The following is a 21,005-nucleotide window of genomic DNA, read 5'->3' on the forward strand; positions in this document are numbered from 1 at the left end:
TGGTTTCGTGTTCGCATGCATCTGTTTGCCAGCTCCCTGTTTTCCTCCCTCTCCTGACTTCTTGATCCGCTCTCAAACGTCGACACCCCAAAGCAGCGAAAGAGCAAAGTCAGACACGCGACACGTTTCCAGCCGCGTGTGCGTGGCCGTGACCGTGTGTGTTTTCACTTCTACATCGCCCCTCTCCGCCGTCCCTGCTCATCTGCTCCCGTCCCTCTCATTCGCATTTAGCGTAGTCGCCATGCAGCAGCCACGCCCTGGGCCCGCCCAGGCGGCCCCGCGCTCTTACGACAAGAAGGCGTACCAGACCATCTACCCTCAGTACCTCGATTCCTACCTGACACCCAGCGAGGGCCGGCGTCTCACCAAGTCGCAGGGCGTCGAGCACCCGACGATGGAGGAGATCCTTCATGCACTTAGGGTTCTAGGCTACAAGGATGTCATTGTAGACCCGGCCCGCTCATACCCGCGGAGTCAGAGCACCACCAAGTTTCCAATGGTGCCGCGCGGATGCATCAAGGTTGCCATCAAGACGCCGGTGGACGAGCACTACATCAAGAAGAGCGACTTTGACACACAGACGCGCAGCGCTGTGGTGAACAACATCGACACCAAGCAAGAGCTCCTCCGTCGTGTCGCCGCGCTCATCAAGGAAAAGATGCCAAATCGGCCGCAGCTGGCAACCGTGGAGGACATCATCACCACGTATAATCCCACACCGCAGCCGAAAAGCAAGAAGTAGCTGGTGAACCGACTAGACGGGTGGTGGTGGGGCACACGGAACTGGATATGCCTGCGATTGACACGCAGCATGGACTCTCTTTCTCTCTTTCTCGTTCGTTCTCTGTGTGTGTGAATGTGTGCGCCGGCGCACACATGCGCTTAGATCTGAGTAGCGAAACTGTCGACGTCGCTGCTGGACGACGGTCAAGGTCGAAAGAAGCGGTGAAGCAGGAAAACAAAAGACGAATGCGCCTCGAACGCGCGAGCTCCTGAGTAGCGGCTCGGCACCTCAGCGGGGCGTCACGCCTCCTCCTCTCTCTAACCTCGCTTCGCAGGAGGGAAGGCAGAAGAGGGCGACAAGGGCAAACGCCGATGCGTCGAGACATACCTGTGCAGCCTTTGCAACACGGCTCGAGAGGGCACATGTGTGGGGGCAGCGCGTGCGGCTCACTTCTTGCCGTGTTGTCCTCGCCACTAATGACACACCTGCGCTAGAAGACTGCGCCGGCGGTTGCATTCTCCCATCTTCTCTCTTCACGCCTCTTACCTGACTCCGTCGCTTTCTTCTGCTTGCCTCCTCTCCATACCTCGTTGCTCGTGAATCTCGCCTTCCTTTTTGTTTTGTCGTGTCTCTTGTTGTTTTCACGCGTTTGCATGTAGGGTCGACAGCAAGCGCGAGGCGCAGCTGACCTCGGTGTTCAGCCGGCCTTCACGAGTGTTCTGTTCTCCTCAACAGACTTCCCCGCCGCCTCACGCTCAACTGTAGCGCTTTAGTCCTCGCACAGCCACCTTGATGTGCACGTGCGTCGACACGGATGAGTGGCTTTCCTTTGTTCTCATTAGAAGACGCCTGCGGCATCGAGGAGAAGCAGCACGGCGGGGCTGTGACGCTCTCCACTGCAGGCGGTGAGATGAGCGCACGGCGTAGTCGACTCCGCCGCGTTCGGTGGCTGCCGCACCAGCGCATCGTGGTGCTCAAAGAGGTCGATTTGTGGGCCGAGGACTGCGTAACGGAGGGTGTGGATGTGGTTGCGGAGCGACTTTGGCGGATGCGCATGGATGCGAGCCGCAACGGGAGAGCGCAGTACTTGGCCGAGTACCTGGCCCTCCATGTCGACTCCTCGCGCCACTATCAGTGGCTCCTAAGCAACTACGGCCCTTCGCTCCGGGACGTGTTGCTCACTTCCTCCCTGACTCCCTTCACAGAGGAGCGCTGCAAAGGCGTGCTGCGCCGTGTCCTCCTGGCGCTCGATCAGCTGCACCGCGTGTCCATGTACGTGCACGCCGACGTTAGCCTCGGCAATGTCTTGACTTCACCGTCGAGCTGTGACGACGTTGTGCTGGGGGACTTGGAGAGCGTGAGCCCGATCGGTGCTGTGCCTCGTGGGTGTCTTGGGTCATACCTCTTCATGGCGCCGGAGAGACTGGTGGACGGCGCACTGCCCCTCGCCCCTCACGACGACATTTGGGCGTTCGGCATCGTTTGCTACAACCTGCTAACGTGGGACGTGACGCATCCATGGTGTGCTCTAGGGACAGAGTCCGATCACTCGGAGAACTACTGGGCCTTCTTGGACCTCATGTCGAAGGCGAAGGACGTGCCGCCGTGCCAGCTCCTGTTGCAGTCGCCACTGTCACGGTGCTCCAAAGAGGCGCTGACGTTTGTTGCGGTATGTTTGAGTTGGGACCCGGCATGTCGCCCTTCTGCTGCGGAGCTGCTACAGCACAGTTGGATGCTTTCTCCATGATCGTGGCGCACGTGTGGATCTGCTAGTGTGAGTGACTTCACACGAATGACACGGAGAGCGGCGAAAACGAAAGAGGTGTAAGGGCATTCGATTTGGGGCCCACACTCTCCCACGATTCTCTTTGGCGCCGGTAGGCGACTGAGCGGCGCTGCACCTCCCACGTTCACGACAGTGAAAAACTTGTGCGCCGCTCCTCACCATGCCTTGTCTCGTGGCATGCGGTCTCTCTGCGTATGCCTCTTGTGACGCCGCCGCCACCGTGCACTTGGGCAGTGATGTGCGCACCGCTGAATGCGCTGTATTCTGTCTCTTCTGTTCAACTGCTCCCTCTACCGTTTTCCTTTCGCATCTCTGTTCTGTGATATTTTGTCGGCGTTGGTCGTGGCCACACTTACCCCTGGCGCCTTCAACGAGTCGCGGCTTCAGGAGTGCGTGCGTATGCTCCAAACCCGAAAGCGACCGCAAATGCACCGAATCGTCAAGGTGAACGTCGGAGGGCGTTACTTTCAGACACGCCTCACCACGCTGCTCCGCTTCCCCGACACGTCTTTTGCCAAGATGTTTGAGGGACTGGCATCGACGAGCGCCTTACCGCCCACTCCATCGCCGCCGCCGCAGCCCACAGAGAGCGAGGATGTGTTTGTGGATGCTAACCCCGACGCTTTTGAGAAGGTTCTGGGATTTCTGCGCACCAACCGCATCCAGCTGCCCTTGAATGACGAGTGTCTGCGCGCCGAGCTCGTCCATTATCTCAATGCCTGGGACCTCATGCCGCATGCCTTCCCTGCGTCTGCTGCAGACGGTGCCGTGGAAGGGGAGGAGGCTCATCTCATCGAACTCCCCGACGTGTGCGTGGTGCAGCTGTGCGACCACATGCAGCACGACCAAGGTGTGAAGCGCCACGCCATGACTATCACCTACGGCGCCGACGGGTTTCAGCTCCGAAAACTCACGCAGATGATCCGCCGAGACCTGAATCAGCAGCTCTCCTCCACTTACTGGCAGTGCTACCAAACCAACGAGCGGGCGGCCTTCTTCGCGACCACCAAGGTGGCCAACGGCGCCGCGGACATTCTCACCACCTCCATCACGCAGCAAGTTGTCCAGCACACGGAGAGACTCGGCTACCACTTAGCCACCTCATATGTGACTCTGAGCCCCGATGTTGTGCACACGAGCGTGCGCATGCTCATCCACAACTTTATCTTTCGGCGAGTGCGGCTCCCTGCGTTGGAGGCTGCAGATGAAGCGTCGCTGCTGGGCGATGGGGGGGACGAGGTGGAGACATACCAGAACTTTGAGCCGCGCCCTGTGGGCCCGCAAAAGGTGCAGTGGGCGGACTCGCCATCGAAGCCGCCGGCACAGGACGTCTCCACTGACCTTTGGAAGTAACGTACGCCCAGGTGTGGATGCACGCGTGGGCGTGCGCGCGCGCACCGTCACCTAAGCAGCTCCTTCACATTTGATGCACACTTATGTGGCTTCATAAACAATAAGACACGATGATGAAGTGGGAGGCACCTTGCAGCCCTGCGCTAGTGAAGCTGCGCCGGCGAGTGCGTCAGCTGACAGCTACGCATCACCTGCGGCTCGGCGTTTGACCCCCGCCCTCCTCCCCCCTGTCGCCCAGTTTAGGCGTACACATACTCTATGGTGTTTCGCTTCCCTCTACCTCGTCTACATCTCTCCGCCCTGTCTGTCGCACGCTCTTCCAAAGAAGCACAGCCACCCATCACACACCCACAAGCCACACTCGTCATCTTCTCTTCGACCCACTCAATCCTCTTCCATTTGTTGCACTGACACGCACGCTATTACGGCTACCCGTGCCAACGCCGGCGAGAGAACAACGAAAGAGGGCGCAAGCGTGCGCATACATCTCTCCGTTCTCTTTTTGGTACTCCCCCGCTCTGCACGTTTGTTCACGAGCGCGTCAGCATGTCTTCCAGAGTAGCTGGGTCGTACAAGAAGGCGCACACGCTGGAGGCGCGCCTGCGCGATGCGGAAAAGGTCCGTGAGCGTGCTCCCGATCGCATTCTCGTGATTTGCGAGAAGGCAGAAAACTCACCCGTTCCTGATCTGGACAAGAGCAAGTTCTTGGTACCGCCGGACGCGACCGTTGGCGGCTTTCTCGTGAGCATCCGTCGTCGCATCACCATGGAGGCCGAGAAGGCGCTCTTTCTCTTTGTGGGTGACAGCGTCCCGGCAAACAGCACTCTCATGAGCGACCTCTTCAATCGCTACAAGGATGAGGACGGGTTCTTGTACGTGACGTACTCTGGTGAGAACACGTACGGCTGGCAGGGGCTGCACTAGAGGTCGGTATTGTGCGTCGCACACCCCCACCCTCAGTTTCCCACGAGACACATTTGTTGCTGCACATGCGTGCGCGTTCGCGTGTGTATCTGCCGTCGCCCGTGAAGGCGGAGACCCGTTGCCGCCGCTGCCCCTCTTGCTCTGGCTCCCTTTGCTTTTCTCCCTTCCCGCGCGCGCGTTTTCTTTCCCCTACACACACCTCCACCTACAGTGTGGCATGAATTTCTGCTTTCGTTTTTCCTTCGCTTTCTTGCGTTTGAAATATCCCGCACCTCCGTCAGAGATGAACAGCGCCCACGTGCATGACACACACCACGACATACATACGCCGATGTCTCTCCCTCTCCCTCTCTTCCTGCTCGCTGCTTGTTTTGTTTGCCCACTTCTCTTGTTTAGCTCGTTGTATGTGCGTTTTGCTTTCTTTTCTCGCTTCATCTCTGTGTATGTGTGCGTGCTGTGCATATGATGGCGGCATCTCGGCTTGCGTGCCCGCACGAATGCTTCCCTTGTCACGGTATTCAGGTTGCATAGGAGAAGGGGGGGGGACTACATCGACTCTTCCGCTGTAGCGGGGGTATTACGGACGTGAGTTGTATGCCCTTTGGCATTTTCGCGGCGACTTGTTTTTCTACGTAGATGTTTGCGGCGAACGCGACCTTTAAGAAATAGAGAGTGCTGACGAATCCGAGCACAGACTCGCGCACACCCACAAGGTCATGCGTCGATCGGCACCGGCGGCACTGCCGCCGCAACGGTGGAAAAGCCGGTGGCTCCGTAAGAGGGACAGGAGAAGGAGTAGTGCTGGATAAGGCGAGTGCAAACCCTGCGACCCCATCTTGTTCCATCACCGAGTCTCGCGCACGTCTCCTCAATCTTTTTTTTTTCTCTTGCTCTCTCTGCGTCGATAGCGCTCTTTGCCTCTGTGCGCCACTTCGCCCCTCTCGCCGTGTGCCCATCGGCACATCTTATCATGTCTCTCTCCCTCGCTCGCTTGCCATCTCTTTTTCTGTGCTGCCACTTTTCTTTTTCACTCCGCGTGCCTGGGCGAGGATTCTGAGGTGAACGAAATCACGTAAGAAACAAAACAAAGAGGTACATTTGTGTTTGTGGAGCAGGAGGAGGAGGGAGGGGGGGGCATAACCTCTGCTTACACCATCATCTATGGAGCTGTGGTGCGTGGCATTGTGGAGTGCGACCACCGCTGCCGCCGACGCGGCGTTTCTGCTTCCCGTGTAGGATTGTGCTGTTCCCTCTGTTGAGGCGGTACAAGCGCTCCATTACCGTGGAAACGACTTCTACATGGAGCAGAGAAGGGCAAAAAGGGGAGGAGGGGCCATTCTCTGACGTTCAGGGAAGACGCCCTCTCATGTAGCTCAAGAAGCTCTTCCTTCATGTGCGTGCTTGGCGAGGTTGCACCCCATCTGATGCTATTTCTCCTTTCCTTTTATTCTCTCGTTCTCTGCCTGATCCGTTCAGTCGAGGTGGGTGCTCGCGTTCACGACGCTCTCTCACCATCGCCGCCGCCGCCGCTGCCGCTGCCTCTCTACCTTAGTGCCCTTTCTTTCATCACTTCACTCCTTTCACCCCCGACTCAGCCACACGCACACACACCTAACGACCTGAATAGGCGGCAGGCGCCTTTTTTTGTTGTTGTCTCCTGAACGTGTTGTGCGCCCTGCGCTGACTACGCTGATGGGAGGGGCGGTTGCCGCAGGCGGCTGCTGCTCCAGCTGACGACCCACTGCCTCCTTGGTGGTGTTGCCGGCTGCTCTCAGACAGTCTGTCTCTTTGTGCTGGATTGTGGCGCTTGGCGAAGCCTACACCGCAAAACGCGAGTCCTGTCGGAGGCAGCGCGCATGGACATTAGCGGGGGATTTTCCATCCTCTCTTGTACCATGAGTAGTGCTGTTTCGGTATCGCCGCTGCTCACGAGAAACGGGATGCCGTCCATTAAGACGTGTGTCTTCCTGTGCTGCTTGCGGCGCATTGGATGGGCGGGGTTGTTGCTTGCATAGTGGCGCAGCTGCTGGGTTCAACTGTGACGCTGGCCAGAATCATTGATTTCAACGCACCTTCACGGTCCCCCCACCGGTGACGGATGTGCACCCATGGTAGACGTTTATGGCGCCATCACTGTGGCCGAGTAGCAACCATCTGATGCTTGCCCAGCCTCTCCCTCTGCTGCTGCCTTCACTAGGCTGACCAGCAGCGAGCTGCTTTACTCCTGGACCTTGGGCAACTGCACCGTACGGGACTCCCGTTGTCGCGGTAAGACCCACCTCCTTTCTACAACTTCTGGGGAGGTACACTTACATATGAAGCACGCCACGACGTATCCATCGGTGTGGCGCAGCGTGTACACCGTTTCCACCTTCAACACGCCCGCCCCCTCCGTCTGTGGGCATTTGACTTCAAACGGCGGCGTGTTACTTGATCCTTGCACGATGGTGTCGGCTGCGCACTTGCCTGTCTCATCTTCGCTTGACAGCTTCGACGATACACAGGGCATGGCGGAGGCGGTGCTAGGCATTGCAGATGCCCATGGCGGTGATACTGCATCCGACACTACCTTGTCCCCTGCAGCGTCGTTTGCCGCTTACCGTAGGTCCGGTGCTGTGGAGGTGGTATGTGCGGTCACGCGTGGCCGCTTCCCCGCACAGAGACTTGCACCTATCGGACCTGCACCCACACATGCGCACCGTGCTGCCCCTTCAAACTCTTCCACTCGTTTTTCATCACATGTATGCTTGACGTTCTTGCACGGCAGCCAGGAGGAAGAGGAGGGAGGGAGGGAGGTAGAGGTAGAATAACGGACGCATACGGTAGCGAACGCTTCATCGCCGTACGCGTCCGCCATGCGCGACCCAGAGATGCAGTTTCTTTGTTGTGACGCTCGTATTGCCTCGGTACGTGAGCAGAGCTAACTGCTGAACACTTTCTTTTGAAGGAGATGGCAGTACGCACACCTCAACTGGGCACCATTTGATGTGCAACCGTCTCTGTGAACATTTTCAGAGTGCAGATACGGATACAGCTGAGGGGAGGACTGACAGGATCCAAATGGGTACTGAGGACTCGCGTAGGGACTCGCTGAACTTGTGCACAGATGATGATTGACTGTAACATCACAGACTTTGAGTCGCGATGATAGCAACCATGTCGCCCCAGTCTGACGTGCGCCGGCGCCGTGCACGCCGTGTGGGTGTGCGCGTGCGCATCTAGAGAGCTGTGCCTGTGTGATGTCGCGGGGGCCGTGCGTGCCCGCCGCTGCGCGTTGACATGATCGACACCTAGGCTGATGTAAAGCCGTCGCAGATGGACGTTGAGTGGCGCACGCCGTGAAACCAACCCCGCCTCGTCTGATCGCGCGCACTCCTTCCTCCCCACCCCTGCCGCGCGGCATCTCTGCCCTGTGCTGCGGCCCCGCCACCCACAACGCCTGCTGCCGCGCTGCGCGAGCAAGTGCGTGTGCGCGAGTGAGACGAAGCGTCGGTGTGGGGGCGGTGTGAGTTCTATTGTTTGGCGCCGAGAACCCTGTCACTGCTGCTGCCCTATCGCTTTATTTGCGGTACGTATAGTTTCTCCTTCCCTTCTGTGCGGCAGCGTGGGGGTGTGGTATGACGGGAACGAGAGAAAAGGTTGGTTTCAGTGGGACGAGTGGGCGGGGAGGGGGGTATGGAAGCAAAGAACTCGAGGACGGTCTGCCATGGAACGCAAGCGATGCGTGTTGGGGGCGCCAGAAAGAGAAATGAGAGGCGCTGGCCGGTGGATGGGCGCTGAGGGAGAGAGATGTAGGCGCTCAGAGAAAGGGCCATTGTTGACTGCCGTAGACGTTTGTGACGAGACGCTCAGCTACCCGCTCTCTCTGCCTTTTTCCGCAGACACTCTCAAAGGAAGATACCTTAGCCGACCCTCGGGGTGCTTTATTAATGCTTCGGCAGACGTATATGTACACTGATGTCTGCCTGCTCCTCCTCCATCGCTAGGCTGGTGGGATGCTATGTCTCGCGCCTTCCTTCAACTTACTTCGCTGTCTTGTGTACTTCTCACGTTTGTCTCTCTCTCTCACAGCACAGTGCACCAGCCACCGTTCCCTATCCGCTGTCTTTAACCTGTCGCTTCCGGCTCATCACCTCCGCACCGTCGCCACGAACCTCTGCAGCCCATGTTGCATCAGAATCGTCACTCAGTACCGGAGTCTCTCTTCCACGTCTCCTATGAGCCCTCCACACCCTCCTCCACCTTCGTAACCGAGGCGACGACGCCCATAGACGACGCCGTCGCCGTCACACCTGCTCAGCGTGGTGACTCGCCGTTGTCGCCCTGCGACAGCCGAGATGCTCCACGCAGCCTCGTTCCCGGGGACTTGTCGATGCATCGTAGCTTCTTCTGCTACGTCTGCTGCGAACCTCTTTTTCGAGCAATGAGTGACGGTGTGTGCGATCACCATGTGCGTGAGGCGTGCTGCTTAAAGATGAGCGTCAGCGGTACTGCCACCTGCCCTCTGTGCGGGTGGAATGGGCCATGGTCAACGGACGGAGCGCACAGTGAGTGCGTGCGCGACGCGATCGAGGTGCGTTTGAAGGAGAATGCCATTGCCCTCCTTCGCGACGCCTACCCTGCGCTCTCGAGTGACTGCGTTGGCGATGTGGTGGGCAGCTGCTTCGATCGCTCGTGTCTCACAGTGGACCTGCACCAAGCACAGCAGTATCTTGCGGCGGTGCCTCCCGATGGAGTCGGCGCTGTCTGCACGTCGCTGGGTGCGCCTGATACGATCCCTAACAAGGCGGCTGTCTTCTCGCTGCGCGTCGAGGGCCCGTGGCTCACTAGCTGTGACCTTGTGAGGAGGTTCTTGAAGCTGCAGGTGCTTGTCTTGTGTGACTGCGCAGACCTCGTCTCGCTTCGCGGAGTCGAATGCGCGCCACTGCTCGAACGTCTCACTGTGGAGCGCTGTGGCTTGGCTGACACGTTGGGGATCGACGCGTGCCCATGTCTCACGTTCCTGCAGCTTCGCGAATGCCCTCGGCTGTCGCACTTGGGGTGGAGCCAGATACCTAATAGCCAATCAAGCCTCCAAGAATCTAGCGGGCAAGATGGTGGCTGTGCGGCACTGCGCAGTGTGAGCGTTTTTCGCTGCCCCGCCTTCCGGGGCATCGGCGTCCTCTCCGCTTCTCCGCATCTGCGAGAGTTCCGTGCGCAGTGTGCTCGCATCAGCAGCCTGGCCGCATTGCGTGAGTGCCGCCGCCTCGAGTTGCTTGATGTTGGAGGGTGTCAGCAGGTGTGCTGCATTGAAGCCCTGCGAAGTGCGAAGGCGCTAAGGTATCTTGACCTCTCCAACACGGCTGTCTCCGACATCGGCGCGCTCTCACAGTGCACGGCGCTCGAGAGGGTGAATCTGAACGGGTGCCTCCGGTTGCGCTCTCTCGATAGTCTTGAGTGCTGTACGGAGCTCAGAGAGCTGCAGGCGTCTCGAACTAGCATTGAGACGCTGATCGGTCTGCGCCTGTGCCGTGCCCTCAAGAAAGTGGATGTCAGCGGCTGCGCGGCGCTGAGGGACGCCGCGGCCCTCACGCATCTCTCCCAACTCACACATGTCGATCTTTCCTTCACGGCGGTGGATGACGTCAGCTCCCTTGCCTACTACAGCGGACTGGAGAGCGTCCGTCTGCGCGGATGTCGGCACGTGCGAGACTACTCACCACCGCACAACCTCGAGGATGCGCCGCCGCTGCGCTCTCTCGACCTCACCAACACAAGTGTCTGCAGCATCTCCGAGTGGGGTCGCTGCCCACCGAGGCTGGAGATGCTCCGCATGAACGGCTGCACGGAGCTCTCTGACATCTCAGTCCTGCAGTCTGCAAGCCGGCTGAGGGTGGTGGATTTGGACAACACCAGTGTGCGGAGCGTGTCGCCGCTGCGGTTGGCTGCGCCTGAGCTGGAGGAGCTTCACACCAATGATGTCACTTACCAGAGTGAGGTGCCTCTCTTCCAAACCACTGGAGTGCAGCGACAGCATAACGTGGTAAACGCTGGCGCGTCGAGCCGATCACTGTGATATGCGCGACGCGAGCACATGTGTGGCTCCACACCTGGTGATGGTGAGCGGACACACGTGCGGGATTCTACGCTCTGCGCGTCGTATACTTGTTATCCTTTTAGCTTCATTCTCTTCTCTGTTTAATCTTGTGTGTGTCTTCTCTATTCTCTATTCTCTATTCTTCTGTCTTCATTCTTGTACTGCTTGATACGACTCTACCGTCTCTCCCTCCCCCCACTCCGTGACACCCCCTCCACTCAGTCACACGCTTGAGCGCATTCTGAAAACCTATTCCGCTTTCGTCGTCAGGGCGCTCCTGTGGTTCTTCCTTTGCGCTGCGTTGCGGGCCCTCCCCTCCGCCTCCCCCTCCCTCTCCCCTCCGCTGTCGCTTCCTCTGTCCTTTTCGTACCCTTTCACGCACGTTTTGCACCGCCTCGCCTCTGCGCTCTGCGCGAAGTACGCAACGTACGGCAGAAAGCAAAACCTTCGCCACACGCGCTGCCACTCACACGCTGATAGGCGGCGGTGCGGCAACGTATGACGGCCTCCTTCTTGTACCCCAAACAAACAAACACGCCCGCGGAGATGTCTTTCCACACGCCTCCCCCCCTGCCCATGCGCCACCTCCGCGTGTGGCGACTTCACACCAATCCACGCACACGCTCTCTCAAGCTGGTGGAGAACATCATCGGGGGGGGGGGGCTCTTTTGACGTGCCACGAGCCACACGCGCTCTCCTTCATGTAAGGGAAGCGGCGTTTTTCGGTGTTGGACGAACGCGGCCTCGCATGCCCACAGCGGGGGCTTGAATTAACCGCGAACGCTCGCTGATCTTTCTGATGAGCAGCTGAGCGGTGGGGTCTGTGCATACCACGCGCCATCGCTCGACTGTTCGCATGTGACGTGTGCTCTCAGACTGCGTGTCTTGCATGAGCGCGTATGGGTTCGGGTGCCGTGGCCGACTCTGCGCACCACCGCCCACCTTGTATGCAGTGTGCTTCTTTCCCGTACTCTACGCTGAAGGCTGATTTCTTTCTGAGATGAGACGGAGGAGAATGCACCCTTCCTGTCTTGAATACAACAGGCAGACGTACCGCACAGACATTCATCTGTGAGGGTGTGTGCCGTTCGTCCACTGAGGTAGAATGCATCGCGGCATGGGCTTCTCCGCACGCACAGACACACCGAGGCATAGAGAGAGGCAGAGGAGCACAGGAGACATGGGGTATACAAGGAAGAAGTGCTCCTGTGTACCCTTCCTCTGTTCCTCGTACATGCACGCTCCCCTACATCCTCTCTCGACATACGCATGATTCACCTTTGCTGGTTTTCAGCGCCCCGTCTTTGGCAAGTCTCGCCACTCTGAGGTTTGCCCATCGGCACGGCCTCCTTGACGTCATGCGCCACCTCACGCACTCGCGCTGCCGCTCTCTCCCTGCTTCTTGTTTCTCCTCTCCTGCCGTGCCGTGGACCCGCTTCTCGCGCTTCACTCCGTCATCTCTCTGCTTCTCTCTCACTCCCATTCAACCCCTTTCTCCTTCATCTGCTCCTCACATTTGTACGTCGGTGATGTACTCCCCTTCACCTCCCCCTCCCGCGCACGGAAGCTGCCGCACCTTTGCCCGCTCCCGCACCCGCACACTGCCCGCTCCCGCACCCGCAGACCGCCCGCACCCGCAGACCGCCCGCACCCGCAGACCGCCCGCACCCGCACCCGCACACTGCCCGCGCCCGCACCCGCAGACCGTCCGCACCCGCACCCGCACACTGCCCGAGCCCGCACCCGCAGACCGTCCGCACCCGCACCCGCACACTGCCCGAGCCCGCACTCGCAGACCGCCCGCACCCGCACCCGCACACTGCCCGAGCCCGCACCCGCAGACCGTCCGCTCCCGCACCCGCACACTGCCCGCACCCGCAGACCGTCTGCCCCCGCACCCGCACACTGCCCGAGCCCGCACCCGCAGACCGCCCGCACCCGCAGACCACCCGCACCCGCACACTGCCCGAGCCCGCACCCGCAGACCGTCCGCACCCGCACCTGCACACTACCCGAGCCCGCACCCGCAGACCGTCCGCACCCGCACCCGCACACTGCCCGAGCCCGCAACCGCACACTGCCCGAGCCCGCAACCGCACACTGCCCGAGCCCGCACCCGCAGACCGCCCGCACCCGCAGACCGCCCGCACCCGCACACTGCCCGCGCCCGCACCCGCAGACCGTCCGCACCCGCACCTGCACACTACCCGAGCCCGCACCCGCAGACCGTCCGCACCCGCACCCGCACACTGCCCGAGCCCGCAACCGCACACTGCCCGAGCCCGCAACCGCACACTGCCCGCTCCCGCACTCGCAGACCGCCCGCACCCGCACCCGCACACTGCCCGAGCCCGCACCCGCAGACCGTCCGCACCCGCACCCGCACACTGCCCGCTCCCGCACTCGCAGACCGCCCGCACCCGCACCCGCACACTGCCCGAGCCCGCACCCGCAGACCGTCCGCACCCGCACCCGCACACTGCCCGCTCCCGCACTCGCAGACCGTCTGCCCCCGCACCCGCACACTGCCCGAGCCCGCAACCGCACACTGCCCGAGCCCGCACCCGCAGACCGTCCGCACCCGCACCCGCACACTGCCCGCGCCCGCACCCGCAGACCGTCCGCACCCGCACCCGCACACTGCCCGAGCCCGTATCCTCGCACTTCCTGTCAAACTCGCGTGCGTCGATAATTCGCTCATCGCTGTGCACCACCCCTCGGCGCCTGTTTGTGTGTCCGTTTCGTAGGTTGGTTTTGCTCTCTTATAGATCAGAATATCTCCATACAAGCCGTCAGAACAACGAAGCCGCCCCCCATCACTGCCTCCCTCTACGTACACCGTTGTTGCCTTTTTTTCGTGGCTGCAGAGTAACCTGTGCATCTGCGCAGACATACTCGCCCACCGCACACAGACATCGACCGACACACGAACCGAAAGAAACGCATGTGCCGAGAAGAGCAGACAGGCGCACGTGCCTTCTGTGAGAATCTCCCACTGCTCATCTTCGGTTCCCCTCTCTTTTCCCCTGCATCGTTCTCTCCACGGGTGTACATCTGCGCGATCTCGTCGTTCCTCGAGTCGTAGTGAAGTCTCGTCTCGCCTTCGTCTTGCTCCGCATATCGTCGCCTTCCTCCTTTGGCGTTATTACTGTCCCGCTCGTCAAATAAGCTCGACATCTGTCCTCCGTGTTTGTGCGAGTGTCTTTCTCTGTCCTCACTTCCTCGGTGCGTCTGGTGGTGGTTGCGCCACTTTTTCAGATTCCTGTAGCTGTCACCTCGTTTCAAATTGTTTTCATCTTTTGCAGGTATAGATCCTTGTGTGTTTGCACGCCTTCCGTGGTTGCTGTCGTTACTGCGTCGGTTGGTTGCAGACACCTCTTTTCGTCGACTATATCTTTCTTTCTTTCGCCCTCGTCTTTTACATCTACTCCCATTCGTTCTCTCATCTCCCTATATATTTGTTTTTCCCACCCGCGTCTGATCGCGTCTCCGGAGGTTCCTCTCTGTGCCCTCTGTGGCTGTGTGCGCTGTTCTACTCGCCCTTTCTCGTGTCGCCGAAGCCCACGTTCTCGCCCCCTCCGCTCTCTTTGATTCCTGTTCCGGACAACAACTGCGATGACGGGAAGCAAGGAAAAGGCGGCTCCGCAGCCCCGTATTCACACAAGGAAAGAAACAAGAAAACGCACAAGAAAACGCACAAGAAAACGCACAAACACACAAGAAAACGCACAAGAAAACGGAGGCGGCAGGGAAGGCGAAGGGCAACAACGCAAAAGAAGAAAAGGCGGCGCCGCAGAGACGGGTGGGAGAAGACGGCACACGTCCACTGGGCCGTTCTGGTCATATTTCTCTGCGTGCCTTCGGTGTTTTTTTTCTCTCGTTTTTGTGTCTTCTCTTTCCTCTCTTTGTTTTCGAGCCGGTTTTCCGTGCGCCTTATTTGTCTGCCCTCTTCCTCGCCCTTTCGCATGTCGCCGAAGCCCACGCTCTCGCCCCCTCCCCACCTCCGCCGACATCCCGTCGGAACACGACGAGGACGGCAGGTAAGAAACGGCCGGCTCATCGCCGACGTTGAGATGCCGCTCCTTACCAGCTGTGCGGTGGTTTCCCTCCTCCTCGTGTGTGTTTTGTGGAGGATGGAGGACGGAGTGGAGCTGTGCGCTGTGGGACTTGTGTCTTGTTTTGGCTGCCGCGCCTTGCGGATGGCGATGCGGTTCTCTTTGTTCTCACTGCACGCTTTCCTGGTGCTCGTGAGGGCGCACTGCCCTCTTGCCTATACACTCCTTTTCGTGGCCGGAGGACTCGTTTTGCACGCGTGCGCCCTCCTCTCTCTCTCTCTTTCTTTGGGCATGCGTGCTCTTCGCTCTTCGTGCCCCGCCTTTCCTTGCTGGCAGGCTTCGCCGAGCACCACGCCACTCCTCCGGGAAATCAGCCGCAACGAACCACCGTCCGCGAAGAATGAGCGGAACAACCCAGATTATAGCAGCATGAAGCCGAGCAAGCGAGCAGCAAACCTGGATAGCCGTGGGGCCACAAGTGCAGATCATTCTACAGCGTCTTCTCACACAGAGGCGGTGCCGCCGTTGACAGTCGATACATTGACCGTTCCGCTAGTCCACGCCGAGTGCGCACCCACCACCGCACCGCTGTCGCCAGGAAACGGTCTTACACCCACACTGGCCGAGTGCGCATCTGAGGCGGCGCGCCGGCCGACCGAGGCGGCGCCGGTGTCTGCAGTGGAGGCTCTGCCTCCGACGCCTGCCGAGTGCGCATCCGACGCCGCGCCCCAAAAGATCAAGATGACGGCAAGAAAACGTCATGCGACCGCTTCCCTGCATCGTAAGCGGGAGCGTGATGGTGCGTCTGATTCAAGTTTATGGCCGCTGCATACTCGGCGCGCTCTTGACCCGTCCGCCAACACGGCCGCGCCTCTGCTGAGCGAGGCGGCGCCGGTGTCTGCAGTGGAGGCTCTGCCTCCGACGCCTGCCGAGTGCGCATCTGAGGCGGCACCCCAGCCGAGCGAGGCGGCGCCGGTGTCTGCAGTGGAGGCTCTGCCTCCGACGCCTGCCGAGTGCGCATCTGAGGCGGCGCCCCAGCCGAGCGAGGCGGCGCCGGTGTCTGCAGTGGAGGCTCTGCCTCCGACGCCTGCCGAGTGCGCATCTGAGGCGGCACCCCAGCCGAGCGAGGCGGCGCCGGTGTCTGCAGTGGAGGCTCTGCCTCCGACGCCTGCCGAGTGCGCATCTGAGGCGGCGCCCCAGCCGAGCGAGGCGGCGCCGGTGTCTGCAGTGGAGGCTCTGCCTCCGACGCCTGCCGAGTGCGCATCTGAGGCGGCGCCCCAGCCGAGCGAGGCGGCGCCGGTGTCTGCAGTGGAGGCTCTGCCTCCGACGCCTGCCGAGTGCGCATCTGAGGCGGCGCCCCAGCCGAGCGAGGCGGCGCCGGTGTCTGCAGTGGAGGCTCTGCCTCCGACGCCTGCCGAGTGCGCATCCGACGCCGTGCCACAGCCGAGCGAGGCGGCGCCGGTGTCTGCAGTGGAGGCTCTGCCTCCGACGCCTGCCGAGTGCGCATCTGAGGCGGCGCCACAGCCGAGCGATTCGGCGCCACAGCCGAGTATGGTGTCGCGGATGTTTGCAGGCAATGCTGCACCTCGCATGTATTTCGCCCCTCACCACCGTGAGGAGGGAGGCCCCGTTATGGCGATGCGGCCGCCTTCTGGAAGCTGCAGAGTGGACGCGTCGCGTGCGGCGGCACGGCTGGCTGCGGTGTTTGGCGGGCTGCCGACGCTGGAGGTGTCGCCGCCTTCCCGCTGTCCGAAGGTGGTCTTGCCGGCGTCGCAGCATGTGCCGCAAGCGAGCAAGGCGGCGCCGGTGTCTGCAGTGGAGGCTCTGCCTCCGACGCCTGCCGAGTGCGCATCTGAGGCGGCGCCCCAGCCGAGCGAGGCGGCGCCGGTGTCTGCAGTGGAGGCTCTGCCTCCGACGCCTGCCGAGTGCGCATCCGACGCCGTGCCACAGCCGAGCGAGGCGGCGCCGGTGTCTGCAGTGGAGGCTCTGCCTCCGACGCCTGCCGAGTGCGCATCTGAGGCGGCGCCACAGCCGAGCGAGGCGGCGCCACAGCCGAGTATGGTGTCGCGGATGTTTGCAGGCAATGCTGCACCTCGCATGTATTTCGCCCCTCACCACCGTGAGGAGGGAGGCCCCGTTATGGCGATGCGGCCGCCTTCTGGAAGCTGCAGAGTGGACGCGTCGCGTGCGGCGGCACGGCTGGCTGCGGTGTTTGGCGGGCTGCCGACGCTGGAGGTGTCGCCGCCTTCCCGCTGTCCGAAGGTGGTCTTGCCGGCGTCGCAGCATGTGCCGCAAGCGAGCAAGGCGGCGCCGGTGTCTGCAGTGGAGGCTCTGCCTCCGACGCCTGCCGAGTGCGCATCTGAGGCGGCACCCCAGCCGAGCGAGGCGGCGCCGGTGTCGCTTAGCCACACTCGCCCTCCCACGCCTGTCGAGTGCGCATCTGAGGCGGCGCCCCAGCCGAGCGAGGCGGCGCCGGTGTCTGCAGTGGAGGCTCTGCCCCCGACGCCTGCCGAGTGCGCATCTGAGGCGGCGCCACAACCGAGCGAGGCGGCGCCGGTGTCCCTTAGCCACACTCGCCCTCCGACGCCGGCCGAGTGCGCATCGGACGCCGCGGCAGACCCGAGCGATTCGGCGCCGGTGTCTGCAGTGGAGGCTCTGCCTCCGACGCCTGCCGAGTGCGCATCTGAGGCGGCACCCCAGCCGAGCGAGGCGGCGCCGGTGTCGCTTAGCCACACTCGCCCTCCCACGCCTGTCGAGTGCGCATCTGAGGCGGCGCCCCAGCCGAGCGAGGCGGCGCCGGTGTCTGCAGTGGAGGCTCTGCCCCCGACGCCTGCCGAGTGCGCATCTGAGGCGGCGCCACAACCGAGCGAGGCGGCGCCGGTGTCCCTTAGCCACACTCGCCCTCCGACGCCGGCCGAGTGCGCATCGGATGCCGCACCCCAGCCGAGCGAGGAGGCGGCCCAACGCGATGAGACCGCGCCTCTGCGTCGTAAGCGGCCGCGCGATGATGCGTCTGATTCCAGCTTCTGGCCGCGCCGGCGGCGCTTTTCACGTCGTCTTGATAGGGAGCCGCCAACTGCTCCTCCAGTGACGTTGCCGCGGAATACTCGGCGCGCTCCTCGCGCGTCCGCCCACACTGCAGCGCCCCAGCCGAGCGAGGCGGCGCCGGTGTCTGCAGTGGAGGCTCTGCCTCCGACGCCTGCCGAGTGCGCATCTGAGGCGGCACCCCAGCCGAGCGAGGCGGCGCCGGTGTCTGCAGTGGAGGCTCTGCCTCCGACGCCTGCCGAGTGCGCATCTGAGGCGGCGCCCCAGCCGAGCGAGGCGGCGCCGGTGTCTGCAGTGGAGGCTCTGCCTCCGACGCCTGCCGAGTGCGCATCCGACGCCGTGCCACAGCCGAGCGAGGCGGCGCCGGTGTCTGCAGTGGAGGCTCTGCCTCCGACGCCTGCCGAGTGCGCATCTGAGGCGGCGCCCCAGCCGAGCGAGGCGGCGCCGGTGTCTGCAGTGGAGGCTCTGCCTCCGACGCCTGCCGAGTGCGCATCTGAGGCGGCGCCCCAGCCGAGCGAGGCGGCGCCGGTGTCTGCAGTGGAGGCTCTGCCTCCGACGCCTGCCGAGTGCGCATCCGACGCCGTGCCACAGCCGAGCGAGGCGGCGCCGGTGTCTGCAGTGGAGGCTCTGCCTCCGACGCCTGCCGAGTGCGCATCTGAGGCGGCGCCCCAGCCGAGCGAGGCGGCGCCGGTGTCTGCAGTGGAGGCTCTGCCTCCGACGCCTGCCGAGTGCGCATCCGACGCCGTGCCACAGCCGAGCGAGGCGGCGCCGGTGTCTGCAGTGGAGGCTCTGCCTCCGACGCCTGCCGAGTGCGCATCTGAGGCGGCGCCCCAGCCGAGCGAGGCGGCGCCGGTGTCTGCAGTGGAGGCTCTGCCTCCGACGCCTGCCGAGTGCGCATCTGAGGCGGCGCCCCAGCCGAGCGAGGCGGCGCCGGTGTCTGCAGTGGAGGCTCTGCCTCCGACGCCTGCCGAGTGCGCATCTGAGGCGGCGCCCCAGCCGAGCGAGGCGGCGCCGGTGTCTGCAGTGGAGGCTCTGCCTCCGACGCCTGCCGAGTGCGCATCCGACGCCGTGCCACAGCCGAGCGAGGCGGCGCCGGTGTCTGCAGTGGAGGCTCTGCCTCCGACGCCTGCCGAGTGCGCATCTGAGGCGGCACCCCAGCCGAGCGAGGCGGCGCCGGTGTCTGCAGTATACGCTTCGTGTTGCAGGTGCCGCAGGAGCGCGTGGAATCTTGCTTGTGATCGCTGGGGAGCGAGTCGTCGTCGCTGTGTTTTAGGCAGGGTGAAGACGTCCCAGCGGTCTAACTGCCGGGGTGGCGGCGCGCGCCCATCGCCTGTTTCTGTTCGGTCACGCGTGATAAATGGATGGCAGTCTGTGCTAGGTGTGATCCGTAGGTGGAATTCCAAGGGTTTTGGTGTCGATCGGCGAGACATCGTTTGCAGTGCGCGGGTATCTGAACCGGCTGCTGCGCCACAGCCGAGCGAGGCGGCGGCGAAACTTGATGCGACCGCGTCTCTGCGTCGTAAGCGGCCGCGCGATGATGCGTCTGATTCCAGCTTCTGGCCGCGCCGGCGGCGCTTTTCACGTCCTCTTGATAGGGAGCCGCCAACTGCTCCTCCAGTGACGTTGCCGCGGAATACTCGGCGCGCTCCTCGCGCGTCCGCCCACACTGCAGCGCCCCAGCCGAGCGAGGCGGCGCCGGTGTCTGCTGTATACGCTTCGTGTTGCAGGTGCTGCAGGAGCTTGTGGGATCTTGCCTGTGATCGCATTGGAGCGAGGCGTCGGCGTTGTGTGTTGCGCAGGGTGAAGACGTCGCAGCGGCCTAAGCGCCGGGTCGTTGGCCCGTCCGCGCCGGCTGCCGCGTCCCGCTCACGCCTGAATGGCGGATGGCATGCTCTGGTGCGTATGCTGCGGAGGTGGTACCGAAGCGCTTTGTGTGTGGGACATCGGCTGATTTGCCGCCGTTCTCGCACCTCCGCACGTGATGCAGCACCACAGGTGAGCGAGGTGTCGACGCTGCGAGGCCAGAACGCTTTGCCGGCGGATGTCCCGCAAGCCCCGCGGGTTGTGTCGGACGCGGGGACGACGTCCCTGCCGGTATGTGCGCACTGTATCGCTGACTCGTAGGATGGGGCTGCGTGGTATGCAAGGTGCGACGGCACGGCGAGGAGCCGTCATTCTCCAGTGCATAGAGGGGCAGGTGAGTAGCGACACCGCACCGAGAAGCGTTGAGAGCGAGGCGGTTGTTGCAGAAAACCTTGGTGGCACTTGTGGCCGTGTGAACCGCTATGACCGATGGTCAAATTGCGGCGGCGAAAATCAGAGGGCATCCCCGCGGACACAAAATGCAGAGGCGCTGTCGAGTCCTGTGCTACGCGATGACTCAGCACCTCGGGATAAAAAGGCGCTCGCTTTTAAACAGCTCCTGGAGCTGCTGCGTCGCCGGCTGGTACAGCACCCCGTAAGGCGCACATCGCCAGAGGACTTGTGCATATGCGTCTTGACATCTGTGCGCCTTCATTTTTCTTTTGCTTCTGTTCTTGTCTTTTCCTGCTGTGTAAGTCTAAACCTCTCTCTCTCTATACATCTTTGTTTGTGTGTTGTGTACACTAACGTCTATATATATCTTTGTTTGTGTGTTGTGTACACTAACGTCTATATACATCTTTGTTTGTGTGTTGTGTACACTAACGTCTATATACATCTTTGTTTGTGTGTTGTGTACACTAACGTCTATATACATCTTTGTTTGTGTGTTGTGTACACTAACGTCTATATACATCTTTGTTTGTGTGTTGTGTACACTAACGTCTATATACATCTTTGTTTGTGTGTTGTGTACACTAACGTCTATATACATCTTTGTTTGTGTGTTGTGTACACTAACGTCTATATACATCTTTGTTTGTGTGTTGTGTACACTAACGTCTATATACATCTTTGTTTTTTTTTTCTTAAATATGTGTGTGTTGTAAACGTGTGTGTGGTGTATATATATGTGTGTGTTGTAAACGTGTGTGTGATGTATATATATGTGTGTGTTGT

At 61.4% G+C, this 21,005-nt stretch overlaps 6 protein-coding genes across 6 annotated transcripts; all 6 read left to right on the top strand.

Annotated features, from left to right (window-relative positions):
• Positions 1–241: 241 nt before the first annotated feature.
• Positions 242–742, top strand: LINJ_19_1630 (conserved hypothetical protein; the record flags this gene model as incomplete). Its single annotated transcript, XM_001465093.1, has 1 exon — positions 242–742. One exon carries the CDS (start codon positions 242–244, stop codon positions 740–742), a length of 501 nt encoding a protein of 166 aa, XP_001465130.1.
• An 892-nt stretch (positions 743–1,634) lies between these two features.
• Positions 1,635–2,471, top strand: LINJ_19_1640 (putative protein kinase; the record flags this gene model as incomplete). Its single annotated transcript, XM_001465094.1, has 1 exon — positions 1,635–2,471. The coding sequence occupies one exon, from the start codon at positions 1,635–1,637 to the stop codon at positions 2,469–2,471; it is 837 nt and encodes a 278-aa protein (XP_001465131.1).
• A 465-nt stretch (positions 2,472–2,936) lies between these two features.
• On the top strand, positions 2,937–3,863 carry LINJ_19_1650 (putative potassium voltage-gated channel; the record flags this gene model as incomplete). Its single annotated transcript, XM_001465095.1, has 1 exon — positions 2,937–3,863. The coding sequence occupies one exon, from the start codon at positions 2,937–2,939 to the stop codon at positions 3,861–3,863; it is 927 nt and encodes a 308-aa protein (XP_001465132.1).
• Positions 3,864–4,409: 546 nt separating this feature from the next.
• ATG8 (putative ATG8/AUT7/APG8/PAZ2) lies at positions 4,410–4,787 on the top strand (the record flags this gene model as incomplete). The annotated part of the gene is made up of 1 exon (XM_001465096.1): positions 4,410–4,787. One exon carries the CDS (start codon positions 4,410–4,412, stop codon positions 4,785–4,787), a length of 378 nt encoding a protein of 125 aa, XP_001465133.1.
• A 4,372-nt stretch (positions 4,788–9,159) lies between these two features.
• LINJ_19_1670 (hypothetical protein, unknown function) lies at positions 9,160–10,842 on the top strand (the record flags this gene model as incomplete). Its single annotated transcript, XM_003392388.1, has 1 exon — positions 9,160–10,842. One exon carries the CDS (start codon positions 9,160–9,162, stop codon positions 10,840–10,842), a length of 1,683 nt encoding a protein of 560 aa, XP_003392436.1.
• Positions 10,843–14,828: 3,986 nt separating this feature from the next.
• Positions 14,829–20,087, top strand: LINJ_19_1680 (hypothetical protein; the record flags this gene model as incomplete). The annotated part of the gene is made up of 1 exon (XM_003392389.1): positions 14,829–20,087. The coding sequence occupies one exon, from the start codon at positions 14,829–14,831 to the stop codon at positions 20,085–20,087; it is 5,259 nt and encodes a 1,752-aa protein (XP_003392437.1).
• Positions 20,088–21,005: the final 918 nt, after the last annotated feature.

Source organism: Leishmania infantum, chromosome 19 (genome assembly GCF_000002875.2).
Source record: "Leishmania infantum JPCM5 genome chromosome 19".
In the NCBI taxonomy this organism is placed as follows: domain Eukaryota; phylum Euglenozoa; class Kinetoplastea; order Trypanosomatida; family Trypanosomatidae; genus Leishmania; species Leishmania infantum.